The sequence below is a fragment of the Jaculus jaculus genome, chromosome 4 (assembly GCF_020740685.1).
Source record: "Jaculus jaculus isolate mJacJac1 chromosome 4, mJacJac1.mat.Y.cur, whole genome shotgun sequence".
NCBI classification, from domain to species: Eukaryota; Metazoa; Chordata; class Mammalia; order Rodentia; family Dipodidae; genus Jaculus; species Jaculus jaculus.
In genome coordinates, this window is record NC_059105.1 from 132,809,218 (window position 1) to 132,824,107 (window position 14,890).

General features: G+C 39.0%; 1 protein-coding gene across 1 annotated transcript in view; it reads right to left on the reverse strand.

The window, feature by feature from the left end:
- Usp34 (ubiquitin specific peptidase 34) overlaps positions 1-14,890 on the reverse strand; it is a 299,630-nt gene that overhangs the window by 190,911 nt on the left and 93,829 nt on the right. The window contains exons 17-18 of the mRNA XM_045147284.1: positions 7,141-7,256; positions 6,922-7,049 (exon numbers count right to left, since the gene is read on the reverse strand). Of these exons, the coding sequence (XP_045003219.1) occupies positions 6,922-7,049; positions 7,141-7,256 (244 nt within the window). The remainder of the gene's footprint in view (positions 1-6,921; positions 7,050-7,140; positions 7,257-14,890) is intronic.

Below are 14,890 nucleotides of genomic sequence, written 5' to 3' on the forward strand. Positions count from 1 at the left end.
CTCCAGCCCTGTTTTGTTTTTTGAGATAGCGTTTCACTCTAGCCCAGGCTGACCTGGAATTCACGATGCAGTCTCAGGGTGGCCTCGAACTCACAGTGATCCTACTACCTCTGCTTCCCAAGTGCTGGTATTAAAGGTGTGTGCCACTATGACTAGTCCAAATTCAATCTGGTACATGTGGCTGTCCAGTTTCTCCAGCACTGTTTGCTGAAGACAGGGTCTTTGTTCCAGTGAGCATTTTTGGCCCCCTTGTCAAAGATCAGGTACCTGTAGTTACTTGAACACACACCTAGATCTTCGATTCTATTCCAGTAATCTATGTACCTGTTTTTATGATTTTATTACTATGACCATATAGTATAACTTGAAATTGATACCCCAAAAGGTGTTCCTTTTGCTGAGTACATTTTTGGCTATCCAAGGCCTTTTGTGCTTCCATATGAGTTGTGAGACATTCTTTCCCCACCCCCCCCCATGGAGAATATTGCTAGGATTTTGATTTGAATTACACTGAATCTTGGTATTGCTTTTGGTAGGACAGCCACTTTAATTCTTCCAGTCAAAGAGCATGGAAAGTCATTCTACCTTGTGTCTTTCTCCAGTTCTTTCTTCAATGGTTTTATATTTTATTTTTATTTTTTCTTTGGCTTTTGTAGAGATAGAGTCCCACTCTAACCCAGGCTGTCCTGGAACTCACACTATAGTCCCAGGCTGGCCTCGAACTAACAGCTACCTCTGCCTCCCAAGTGCTGGGATTAAAAGCATACACCACCACACTTAGAATATTCCAAGGTACTTGATTTGGGGGGAGGAGGGGTAAACAGAACAGCTTCCTTGATTTCTTTTTCCATATGGTTATCATTGAGACATACAAAAGCTAGTGATTTTTGTGTTTATTTTATATCCTGTGACTTTGCTAAAAGCATTTATCACTTCCAAATCATAGCATCTGTGAACAAGACTAGTTTAACTTCTTACTTTTCAATTTCTATCCCTCTTATTTCTTTAACTTATCTTAATGCTTGAGCTACGACTTCAAGTATATACTTAAGAAAATATACACTTGTGCAATAGTGACGCGCAGATAATGCTGGTAACCAACTGCTCGTAGATTGGAAATGAGACCAGCTCAGTAGGGAGAACTCATATCTGGCTTTGGAAACCAGCATATATCAATACATCAAGAATAGAGAGCCAACCAACTGCCTTTGATGAGATGGGCCACTTCCACCTCATCTACGAGGCTCAGAAGTCACAATAGAACAAGCAGTGACAAAAATAATACTCTCAAGGCTGGCCTGAAAACCAGGGAGATGGCGACAATATGATTACTCAAACCTCATCAAAAGAGAGATCTAGAGGCTACAAAGAAAGCAACAGTAAACCAGATCTCTATCTTGCCCACTAAGGCTCAGGGAACATTGAGGAAAAGGGGGTATAATGAGTTTAAGAGCTGGGCGTGGTGGTGCACACCTTTAATCCCAGCATTCTGGAGGCAAAGGTAGGAGGATTGCTATGAGGCCACCCTGAGACTACATAGCGAATTCCAGGTCAGCCTGAGCTAGAATGAGACCTAACCTTGAAAAACAAAACAAAAAAACAAAAAAACAAAAAAACAAAAAAAAAAGATTTTTTAAGAGTCTTAAGATGGGTGGGAATAGCCTTGAGTACTGAGTCCTCTGCCAACTCCCACCACCACCAGACTGACTGAGGCACCCTGATCTCCACAATGAATACCAATAACCTCACCAAAGAAGATCCTCAGAATTGGGTGGAGGCATAAGATTACAACCTTTTTATTTTAAAATAAGATTAATGTAGGGCTGGAGAGATGGCTTATCAACTGAGATGCTTGCCTCCAAAGACTAATGAGCTGGGTTCATCTGCAGTGGGTAGAGGCCCTGCATGCAAATGAATAAATTTTTAAAATTTATTTGAGAGAGAAAGATAGAATAGGTGCACCAGGACATCCAGCCGTTGCAAACAAATTCCAGACGCATGTGTCACCTTGTGCATCTGGCTTACGTTGGTCCTTGTGAATCGAACCTGGGTCCTTTGGCTTTGCACGCAGGTGCTTTAACTGCTAAGCCATCTCTCCTGCTCATAAATAAAATATTTTTTTAGAAGGCGTGGTGGTGTACACCTTTAATCCCAGCACTTGGGAGGCAGAGATAGGAGGATCACCGTGAGTTCGAGGCCACCCTGAGACTCCATAGTGAATTCCAAGTCAACCTGGGCTACAGTGAGACCCTACCTCAAAACAAAAATAAACAAACACACACACACACACACACACACACACACACATTTAACAAAAAAAAAGAAAACGGACCAGTGTTCACTGAAATAGCCACATTTAGATACTACATTATGGTTTGCTTCTAGTAATACTTTTAAGTTTTCATACATCAATCTATAAGGGTATGTTCAAATCATTATATAATCTTTGAAAGCACAGACATTATATCATCTTTTACATTCCTGTCTTTGTGTGTTTGATTGTTTTTGTTTTTCAAGGTAGGGTCTCACTCTAGCCCAGGCTGACCTGGAATTCACTCTATTTTCTCAGGGTGGCCTCAAACTCACGGTGATCCTCCTACTGGGATTAAAGGCAAACACCACCACACCCATCTTATATCCTTACCTTCTTAAAGAACAACACACAAACAAAATTTGTATAAATCTAAATGTGAAGTTCTAAATTCTAAAGTAAATACAACTAGATAATATTATTTAAAATATAACACTGGCCGGGTGTGATGGCGCACGCCTTTAATCTCAGCGCTCAGGAGACAGAGGTAGGAGGATCACTGTGAGTAAGTGGACACCCTGAGACTACAGAGTGGGTTCCAGGTCAGCCTGGGCTACAGTGAGACCCTACCTCGAATAACCCAAAAAATAAATAAATAAATAATAAAATAAAATAAGATAAAACACTACCCTCCCTTTGAGTGCTGGGATTAAAGGCGTGCACCACCATGCCCAGAGGATAGACATACTTTTGTATCTACCCTCTTCCACTCAATAAGGAGATTCATCTACATTCCATTTTTAAATTTGTTTATTATTTATTTATTTGAGAGTGAAAGACAGAGAAAAGTGGGGGGGGGGGGACAGGCCAGGGCTTCCAGCCACTGCAAATGAACTCCAGACATGTGCACCCCCTTGTACATCGGGCTAACGTGGGTCCTAGGGAATCGAGCCTCGAGCCAGGGTTCTTAGGCTTCACAGGCAAGCACTTTAACTGCTAAGCCACCTCTCCAGCCCCACATTCCATTTTTGTAGTTATAATTCATTTACTATACATATGGCTTCTATAAACAGTCCAAAATTATTCGTCCCAATGTTTGTTAGCATTTAGCCAGCTAGACAATGAATTTTAGTCATTTCAAATACTGTTGTCATGAACATTCAGAATATGTGACATATTCCTGGTAGTTACATACTTATAAGGAGAACTAACAGGTAACATGATATACAGATACATATATGCTAGTGTAACAACCATTCTTTAAAAACTGATGTTTTGGGGCTGGAGAGATGGCTTAACCATTAAGGTACTTGCCGGCCCAGGTTCAATTCCCCAGTACTCACATAAAGCCAGATGCACAAACGGGTACATGCATCTGGAGGTCATCTGCAGTGGCTAGAGGCTCAGATGTGCTCATTTTCTCTCTCTCTCTCCCTGCCTCAGAAAGAAAGAAAGAAAGAAAGGAAGGAAGGAAGAAAGGGAGGGAGGAAGGAAAAAAACTGATGTTTGGTGATGGGCATGATGGCACATGCTTTGAATCCCAGCACTTGGGAGGCAGAGGTAGGAGGATTTCTATGAATTCACAGCCAGCCTGAGACTACATAGTGAAGTATAGGCTAACCTGGGCTACAGCAAGGCCTTATCTCAAAACACTACCTTCCTCCATCCCACTCCAAAAAAGGAAACACACAAAAAGCTGGTGTTCAATAAAATAAAAATAAAGCCTGTTGCTGATAACATACGCAAACAACAGTTCAATGTACGCTTACGAAAGAATATTTAAGACAAGTAAGGCATATAATCAACTAACAGAATTCTAATATTAGTGTCTTATACTGGAATGCATGAACTAACAGTTTTACCTATTATGGTTTTACCTATTAAGATTTTTTAAACTATAGCCCCTTTTAAATCAGAAGTGTAGGACTAGAGAGATGGCTCAGGGGTTAAGGCGCTTGCCTCCAAAGCCAAAGAACCCAGGTTCAATTCCCCAGGACCCATCTAAGCCAGATACTCAAGGTGGCGCTTGCATCTCGAGTTATTTTTCAGCAGCTAAAGGCCCTACACACCCATGCTATTTGCCTCTTTCTGTCTCTGTCTCTAAAATAAAAATAAAACTTTTTGAAAGTAGAACATATTACACATGCTTATCTAGTTCAATTACAGAAAATGAATACTTTGAAGAACTTAGCTATTCAATGAAATTTGACATTTATAGCAGACATAAGCTGATGTGAGCAGAAAACAATGCATTTATAAGTGAACTGTCCACATACACAGAAGCATCATGTTTACACAACATCAAGAATGAAAGCAATGTAAGTCAAAGAAAATCAAGTTGTTCCAATGGAACAGCACTAAAGGAAAAATCAAGAATAGTATAAGTCATTTCAGCTTTAATGAGAACTACATAAATTTGTGGCAAAATTCAAACTAGAGAAGAAATGTTAACCTAATATCTGAAACTTCATCTATTTTAATTGTTACATAAAAATATAAACATTCTACATATTACTGGATAAGATGACTTCAGTATATTGTGTAATATTTGTATCAGGTTAAACATATGATTCCTTTAGATCATTTTTTTGGCTAAAATTTTCAATAAGCTTTCCTATAAGTTTTGAAATGTATAGTCCATTTATTGTTATTTATATATAGTCATCTGAACAACACCCAAATTCCTTGTCCCTAACTATTAATACCTATCTGTCTAATTGCTAATTTGTCCTCTCCTATTACAGGGTAATCGTAACTTTAATCTTATATAAGATCAACCTTTCTTTTCTCTTTTTTCTTTTTTGAGGTAGGGTCTCACTCTAACTCAGGCTGACCTGGAACTCACTATGTACTTTCAGGGTAACCTCATCTCATGGCAATACTCCTATCACTCAGGAGTGCTGAGATTAAAGATGTGTGCCACCACACCCATTAAGATCAATTTTTTTAGGATTCTATATGAATGAGATTATACTGTACTTGTCTTTTTGTGCCTTATTTCACCTTGCCATACTAATCACCAATATCATTCATGTTGTTACACATGAAAGAAATTTCATTATTTTCTGTGGCTTAGCAGTATTGCTGTGTGTATGGACCATTTTATGTTCTCAACCATTAACAGACACTTTAAGTTGTTTCTATTTCTTACCTATTATGTCCCGCAATAAACATGGGATCACATATTTCTCTATTCTACTGCTTGTGACTTTCCACTAGTACAACTGCTAGACAACATGACCATTTGATTATTTATAGTTTTTTGGTGCGTGTGGGGATACACATGTGGTGTACACATGTGTATTTAGAAATGTACATGCCCTGTGTGCATGAGTGCAAAATCCAGGTGAAGATGTCAAGTGACCATCTCTATTACTCTGGTTTTTTTCTCTGAGATAGCACCTCTCACTGAATTTGGAGCTCCGCATTTTGAGTTAGACTGACTGAACAGGAAGGCTCTGCAATCTTGTCTCTGCCTCATTCAGCTTTGGGATCACAAGCATGCAAGGCCATTCCAATTTGGATCCAATTTGGGAGTCCTCCTGTTTACCCAGTAAGTGCTCTTGTCTGTTAAGTCATCTCTTCAGCCCTTGTTTGTTTCTTCTTTAATCTCAGTAATTTTCTGTCGTAAAACCTACACTAAATAATATCACCAGTGTACAAGGATTCCCTTTATTCCATATCCTTACCAGTACTTGTTATCCATAGTCTTTTTGACAACAGTCTTTTTTACTTGGTGATAATTCATTATAGTTTTGATTTACATTCTTCTGACAGTGACATACAAGTGACAAGTGATGTACCTATTACCTATTTGTATCTGCCCTTGGATAAATGTCTTTGATTGCAAATTTGAAAATTCAGGGTACTTTTTGTGCTAGTCTTTCTTTTAAGTACATTGTATTTTCTGATATCAACCTCTTGTCAGATATACAGTTTGCAAGTTTTTTCCCCCCATTGAGAAAGGGACTCATTAAGTAAGGCTGGTCTCAAACTGATGACCCTCCTATGTTAGCCTCTTTGGTGCTAGGATTAGAGACATGTGTCACCAACCTTGGTATGTTATATATTTTAAAAACTACTTCATTCAAGTATGAATTATATATAACAACCATATGTATTCTACGTATTCAACTTCCCAAGTTACCAACCTAATGCTTTTTATACACTTAAAAACCTAGTATTTATACACAATAAGACACGAATGACAGAACTACATGGGAAAATAATAGCCTTTCCAAAATGTTTTCATTTTAACTTAAATTAATGTCATTTCTTATTTAGTTTCCTCTATATACAGCATGAGACAGTTCAAGAATATTTAACTGAAATTTGAAAGCAATAACCACTGGGTATCTAGAATCAAGAGACTAAGTCATGTATAAAAATATCATGACAAATCCAATTACTTTGTATAATTAATATAATCCAATAAACTTTTCAGAAAACAAAGAATATAATTATTTTTTATGTTCAAAATTATCTAACTCAGAGTGCTGAAAAAGTTCCACTGACTGATAAAATGCTAACATTATAAGGGAACAGCCCATAAATGTAACATAAAATCTGTAATATTATACAATAGATTGGAATGAGTATGTTAAATATAAGAAAAACAATACATGAAAATAACTATTACTACTACATAAAAAAGTTAAATTATTATTTACCTGTTGTTTCCTAAATTTTCAAGGCAACCTTCAATGAATCTCATTCGAATCTGTCTATCTGTAAACCAGCATACTAAAGAACAGAGAAGTTTCTCTGCTTCATTTATTAGTCCTTCAGAAAGATTTACCTACAAAAAATGTATATGCATAAAGTTACTATTTGTCCTGATTGCATTTTGCTAAAAATTTGTACTTTCTTGACTTTATTAAATAACTTACTGCATCATCATCTTGCACTATATCCCACAAGAGAGTGTTTCCTTTCTTGCAAACATTATCCAAATTAATGTCAGTCACAGCATTACTGTTGAATTGATGTTTATGAACAGCAGGTCCTAAGGGGTAAAAGACAGCACACTATAGAGGAATACTGCTGAATGGAGTTGTGAATTATAGCACTCACAAAGTTAACAAATGATAAGAAATATAATCCATACTCTCATGCATTATTCTGTCTTGTTTCAATTACTTGGCACATTCTTAAGGTTCATGCATTTTCAGGCACATTAGCAGTAGCATGGTACTTCTAATTAAATAACACAGAATTTTTTTTTTTTTTTTTTTTTTTTTGAGGTAGTGTATTGCTCTACCCAGGCTGACCTGGAATTCAATATGTAGTCTCAGGGTCACCTTGAACTCACAGCAATCCTCCTAGGTCTGCCTCCCAAGTGCTAGAATTAAAGGCATGTGCCACCACACCTGAGCAAATTGCATATTTTATTCTTTTTTTTTTTTGCATATTTTATTCTTATTTATTTGCAAGCAGACAGAGCAAAAAAGAGAGAATGAGAAAAGGGACAGGGATTCCTGTCTTTACAAACTAACTCCACTCACATGTGTCACTTTGTATATATGGCTTTACATGGGTACTGGGTAATTGAACCCAGGCTGGCTATCAGACTTTGTAAACAATTATGTTTAGCCAGTGGGTCATCTCTCCAACCCACAATTGTTGTTTTGTGTGGGGGATTTATTTATGTATGTATGTATGTATGTATGTATGTATGTATGTATGTATGTATGTATTTGATATTGTTGGTTAGTTGGATTTTGGTTTTTTTTTTTTTTTCTAAGTAGGGTTGCACTCTAGGCAAGTTGACCTGGAATTCATCATGTAGTCTCAGGGTGGCCTCAAACACACGGTGATCCACCTACCATTGCCTCCTGAGTGCTAGCACAGTTGTATTTTTTTTAAACTTATCTATTTATTTGCAAGGGGAGAGAGAGAGACAAAAAGAATGGGTGCGCCAGGGCCTCTAGACACACAAATATACTCCAAATGTATGTGCTACCTTGTCCATCTGGCTTTACAATAATACCAGGGAATAGAGCTCAGGTCGTTAGGTTCTGAAGACAAGAACTTTAACCACTGAGACATCTCTCCAGGCCCCACAGTTGTATTTTTTTTCACAGGTGTATTTTTTTTTTAATATTTTTTGTTTCATTTTGTATTTATTTGAGAGATATAGACACAGACAGAAAGAAGCAAATAGAGAGAGAGAGAATGGATGCATCAAGGGCCTCCAGCCACTGCAAACGAACTCCAGATGCTTGTGCCCCCTTGTGCATCTGGCTAACATGGGTCCTGGGGAATCGAGCCTCAAACTAGGGTCCTTAAGACTCACAGGCAAGTGCTTAACCACTGAGCCATCTCTTCAGCCCTAGAATGCAGTTTTTCAAAAATATTTTTATGGGCTGAAGAGATGGCTCAGTGGTTAAAGCACTTGCCTGAAAAGCCAAAGGACCCAGATTCAATTCTCCAGGTCCCACACAGGCCAGATGCACATAGTAGCTCATGTGTCTGGAGTTCACTTGCAGTGGCTACAGGCCATGGTCTACTTGCTTGCTTGAACGTGCTTGCTCGCTCGCTCTCATGCACAAGTGCTCTCTCTCTCTCTCTCTCTAATAAATAAATAAATAAACCTTAAAAATTTTAAAGAAAAAGAATTTGCTTAAAAAAAAAAAAGAAAGACCGGAGGGAATTACCATGGGATATATTTTATAATCATGGAAAATGTTAATAAAAATTAAAAATAAAAAATAAAAAAAAAAGAATTTGCTAGAGGGCTGAAGAGATGGCTCAATGCTTTAAGGCCCTTGCATGCCCTAACAACCCTGCTTTGATACCCCAGGACCCACGTAAAGCCAGCTGCACAAAGTGGTGCATGCACCTGGAGTTTGTTTGCAGTGGCTGGAGGCCCTGGTATGCTCCATTCTCTCTACCTATCTCTCTTTTCTCTATCTCTCTTTTTGCTTGCAAATAAATAAATAAAACATTTCATTAAAAAAAATAAATTAAAAAAAAATTTTAAAGAAAAAGAATTTTCTTAAAAAAAAAAAGAAAAACCGGAGGGAATTAACATGGGATATATTTTATAATCATGGAAAATGTTAATAAAAATAAAAAAAATAAAATAAAAGAATAAGAGACCCATAAAAAAAAAAAGAAAAAGAAAAACTACTTTCTATTTATATATTCACAAGTTAATGTCTATCCTCCCCGATGCCCCTCCCCCTCCCCCCGCAAGTTCAGTCTCACTCTAGTCCAGGCTGACCTGGAACTCACTTCTGTAGTCCCAGGCTGGCCTCGAACTCATAGCAATCCTACCTCTGATTCCATACTTGTGCCACTTTTTGCATCCAGTTTCATGTGGGTGGCTGAGGAATAGGACTCAAGGCTGGCAGGCTTTACAAGGCTCTTTATCTACTGAGCCATCTCATACACCCTCCACCTTTTTTAGATTTTCATTCATGATGTTTGACTTTTTTATTTATGCACTATGTGAATAAACCAGCTCATTCTGTTAGACACTTATCAGTGAGGTATGAATATACATGAACAGGGTTTTTGTTGTTTTATGAAACAGGGTCTCACATTTGCAATGCTGGTCTTCTGCTCACTATGTACAGCTGAGGATGACCTTGGACTTATGATCATTCCGCCTCAACTTCCCATCCCAAGTGCTGGGGTTATAGACATGCAGCACTATGTCCAGTTTCATGTAGAGATGGGGATCGAACTTAGTGTTCATTCATACTAGCCAGGTATTCTATGTATGAGCTGCACCACCAACGCCATGTACATAAATACTTTTGTCAATATGTTTTCACTTACTGAATAAAAATCTAAAGCAAAAAGAGTTGGGTAATATGGTAGGTATCTATTTTATTTTATAAGACGTCATTCCCTTGCATTACAAAACAAAACAAACCTTTCTCAAAAATTACTATGATTTTATTATTTTTTTATTGATGTTTATTTATTTATTTGAGGGAGGGAGAGAGATAGAATGAGAGAGAGAATGGGCATGCCAGGGCTTCCAGTCACTGCGAACAAGCTTCAGACACTTGTGCACCCTTGTACATCTGGCTTACATGGGTCCTGGGGATTCAAACCTGGGTCCTCTGGTTTTGCAGGCAAATGTCTTAACCACTAAGCATCCCTCCAGCCCAAAATTACTATGATTTTATAATCCCTAGAAACAATCGGTCTCCCACCCATGCTCATTTAAGCAATCCTAACTAAATTTAGGGGTTCACCAAAATAATAAGAACAACAATAGCCAGGCCCTTAATCCCAGCACTCCAGTACTCGGGAGGCAGAGGTAGGAGGACCATCTTGAGTTCAAGGCCACCCTGAGATTAGGTAGTAAATTCCAGGTCAGCCTAGGCTAGAGTGAGACCCTACCACCAAAACAACAAAAAAAAACCAAAACCACAAGGCTGGAGAGATATCTCAGCAGCTAAGGTACTTGCAAAGCATAATGGTTCAATAACCCAGTATACATGTAAAGCCAGATGAATAGAGTGGTTCATGCATCTGGAGTCCATTTGCATTGGCAGGAGGCCCTGGCAAGATCCTTCTCTTGCAAGAGCTTGCTTGCTCTTTTTCTATCTGTGTATGTAGCACACACACTCTCTCTCTCTCAAGAGTTGCTCAATATTGAATGATGTTATTCACAATCATAACCCATTATCCCACTATGTAATAAATGTATTTGCTTTTAAATAATAATAATTACATTTTTTTGTAGAGGCAAGGAAGGCCTCACTCTAGCACAGGCTAACCCAGAACTCACTCTGTAGACCCAGGCTGGTCTTGAACTCACAGCAATCCTCATAGCTGCCTTCCTAGAGCTGGGAGTTATGGTGTGTGCTACCATGCACAGCCTAAGTGTATTCTTCTTAGTAATATGGTAATGATTTATAAATACGTTATTTACAATCATAATATTAATAAATAACAATTTATAAAATGGAAATAGTGGGACACTCTTTTAATCCCAGCACTCAGGAGGCAGAGATAGGAGAATTGCTATGAGTTAGAGGCCACTCTGAGACTATATACTGAATTCCAGGTCTGCCTGGGCTAGAGGAAGACCCTACCTTAAAAAATATATAAATTATTGCAAGGAGAGAGAGACAAAGGGGGAGAGAGAGAGAGAGAACATAAGAATCAGGGTCTCTAGGGGCTGGAGAGATGGCTTAGCAGTTAAGCGCTTGCCTGTGAAGCCTAAGGACCCTGGTTCAAGGCTCGGTTCCCCAGGTCCCACGTTAGCCAGATGCACAAGGGGGCACACGCATCTGGAGTTCGTTTGCAGAGGCTGGAGGCCCTGGCGCACCCGTTCTCTCTTTCTCCCTCTATCTGTCTTTCTCTCTGTGTCTGTCACTCTCAAATAAAAAAATAAATTAATTAAAAAAAAAAAAAAAGAATCAGGGTCTCTAGTCACTGAAAAAGAACTCCAGACATATGTACCACTTTGAGCATCTTGCTTTACATGGGTACTGAGGAATCAAGCCCACGTTGTCAGGCAATGCAGGCAAATGCCTTAACCACTGAGCCATCTCCCCAGACCTTACCAAATTTTTTTAAAAAAATTTTTTTTATTTATTAATTTACAAAGAGAGAGATAATGAAAATGGAAGAGCAAACGGGCATACCAGGGCCTCCTGCCATTGCAAACAATCTCCAGATACATTAGCCACATTTTGCATCTGGCTTTATGTGGGTACTGAAGAATTAAATATGAACCATTAGGCTTTACTAGCAAGCACGTTTAAACCACTGAGCCATCTCTCCAGCCCCCAATTTTACCTTCTTTTTAATGTATATAGAACCATTTCAATGTGGTTTTAAATTGTGACTCCCCTTTCCATGTTAATATTAAGTTATAAGGTTTAGGGCTAAAGAGATGGCTTAGCAGTTAGTTGAATGCCTACAAAGCCTAACAATCCAGGTTCAATTCCCCACTGACCATGTAAGCTAGATGCACAAGGTGGTTTATCTGTCTGTAGTTTGTTTGCAGTACCTAGAGACCCCGGCATACTCATTCTCTCTCTGCCTCTTTCTCTAAGAAATAAAGAAAATATTTTTTTTAATTTTTTTATTCATTTTAATTTATTTAAGAGTGACAGGGACAGAAAGAGGCAGATAGAGAAAGAATGGGCACGCCAGGGCTTCCAGCCACTGCAAATGAACTCCAGACGCGTGCATCCCCTTGTGCATCTGGCTAATGTGGGTCCTGGAGAATAGAGCCTTGAACCAGGGTCCTTAGGCTTCACAGCAAGTGCTTAACCACTAAGCCATCTCTCCAGCCCAAGAAAATATTTTTTAAAGATATGTTTAGATCACTAGACATTATGAATATATGTAATGGGATAAGGGATACACCTCAGTGGTAAAATGGTTTACCTAGCATGTTAGTCCTTGGGTCTGATTCTCTAGCATGGAGGAATGAATGTACTATTACTCATTTATGTCTTTTTTTTACTTGTTCAAGTCGCTTGCCTAGATTTAATTTGGGGGCTTCTGTTGTTTTATGAGGGAAATGGGAGTGTCACTATGTTGCCAGGCTGATCTCAATTTCCTCAGGTGACATGATCATCCTATACTGGTTTTCTCAGAAGACACAGAACACACCTGGATCCATATGGTTAATTTTTTAACTGTGTTAGAAGAATAAAAGATGGAGCCAGGCATGGTGGCACACACCTTTAATCCCAGCACTGGAGAAGCAGAGGTAGGAGGATCACCCTGAGATTGAGGCCACCCTGAGAATACATAGTGAATTCCAGGTCAGCCTGAGCTAGAGTAAGACCCTACCTCAAAAACCAAAAATACAAAAAGAAAAAAGTCAAGCATGGTAGCACACACTTTTAATCCCAGCACTTGGGAACCAAAGGTAGGAGGATCATCGTGAGTCCACCCTAAGACTACACAATGAAGGCCACCCTGAGATTACATAGTGAATTCCAGGTAAACCTGGACTAGAGAGAAACCCTATCTCAAAAAAAAAAAGGAAAAAAAAAGCCAGGTGTGGTGGCGCATGCCTTTAATCTCAGCACTCGGGAGGCAGAGGTAGGAGGACCGCTATGAGTTCAAAGCCACCCGGGGACTACATAGTGAATTCCAGTTCAACTTGAGCTACAGTGAGACCACTCCTTGAAGAACAACAACAACAAAAAAAAAGCTTCTATTGTTTGGGCTGGAGAGATGGCTTAGTGGTTAAGCACTTACCTGTGAAGCCTAAGGACCCCAGTTCAAGGTTCGATTCCCCAGGACCCATGTTAGCCAGATGCACAAGGGGGCGCACACATCTGGAGTTTATTTGCAGTGGCTGGAGGCCCTGGTGCACAATTCTCATTCTCTCTCTCTCTCAAATAAATAAATAAACAAACAAACAAAAAACCCAAATAAATAAATAAATAAAATAATAAGGCAAACTGGTGCCCTCAACCATATTTTGCAAAAATAAAGGGACCTGCTTGAGCAACTTGATAAGATACTATCTCAAAATAAAAAGAGCTAGACCAGGTGTGATGGCATATACCTTCCGTCTCACCACTAGGGAGGCAGACCTAAGAGATCTCTGTAAATTCAAGGATAGCCTGGAGCTACAAGTGTGTCCCAGGTCAGCGTGGGGATGGAGTAACCAAGACAGAGAAAAAAAAGTAATAAAAAACTCAGTGTTTGAAAGCCGGGTGTGGTGGTGCATGCCTTTAATCCCAATACTCAGGAGACAGAGGTATGAGGATTGTCATGAGTTCAAAGCCACCCTGAGACTCTATAGTGAATTCCAGGTCAGCCTGAGCTAGAGTGAGACTCTACCTTAAAAAAAAAAAAAAAAAAAGTTTCAGTGTTTGAGATGGCTCAGCAAGATTAAATGCTCTCGCTGGAAAACACCCAAAGAAAGACAGCCCAGATTCAATTCTCCAGTACCCTCATTAAGCCAGATACACAAAGAAAAGCATGGAGCTGAAGCTCATTTGCAATGGCTAGAGGCCCTTGTGCACCCATTCACAACATTCCCCATTCTGTCTCTCCTTGCAAATAAATATACATATAATATTTTTTTGAGGTAAAGTTTCGCTGTAGTCCCAGCTGACCTAGAATTCACTATGTAGCCTCAAACTCATAGTGATCCTACCTATGCATCGTGAATGCTGGGATTAAATGCACCATGCCCAGCTAATAAAAATTTTAAAAATAATTTTTTTTTTTTAAAGTAAGGTCTTGCTCTAGCCCAGGCTGACCTGGAATCCACTATGTGGTCTCACGCGGGCCTCGAACTCTCAGTAATCTTTGTACCTCTGCCTCCCAAGTGCTGGTATTAAAGTTGTATGGTACCACATCCAGCTTATTATGACACCTTTTTTGAGTCAGGCTTTTGATACATAGCCCAAAATGGACTCAAATGTGAGATTATTCTATATGAGCCTCCCAAGTACCAGGAGTATGGGCATATGCCACCCTCCCTGGCTCTATTACCATTTATCCTATTCTTTTTTCCATTCTCCCAAGTTTGGTCAAGTTCCATAACCTTAGGATCAACTTGAAATATTGGAATAATCATCTCTCAAATATTTTCATCAACACAGATTTAAGAAACACCTCAGGCCTTTAGCAGTGACCCTATTTTATTTATTTTTAAAATTTATTTGCAAGCAGAGAGAGAGAGACAGACAGACA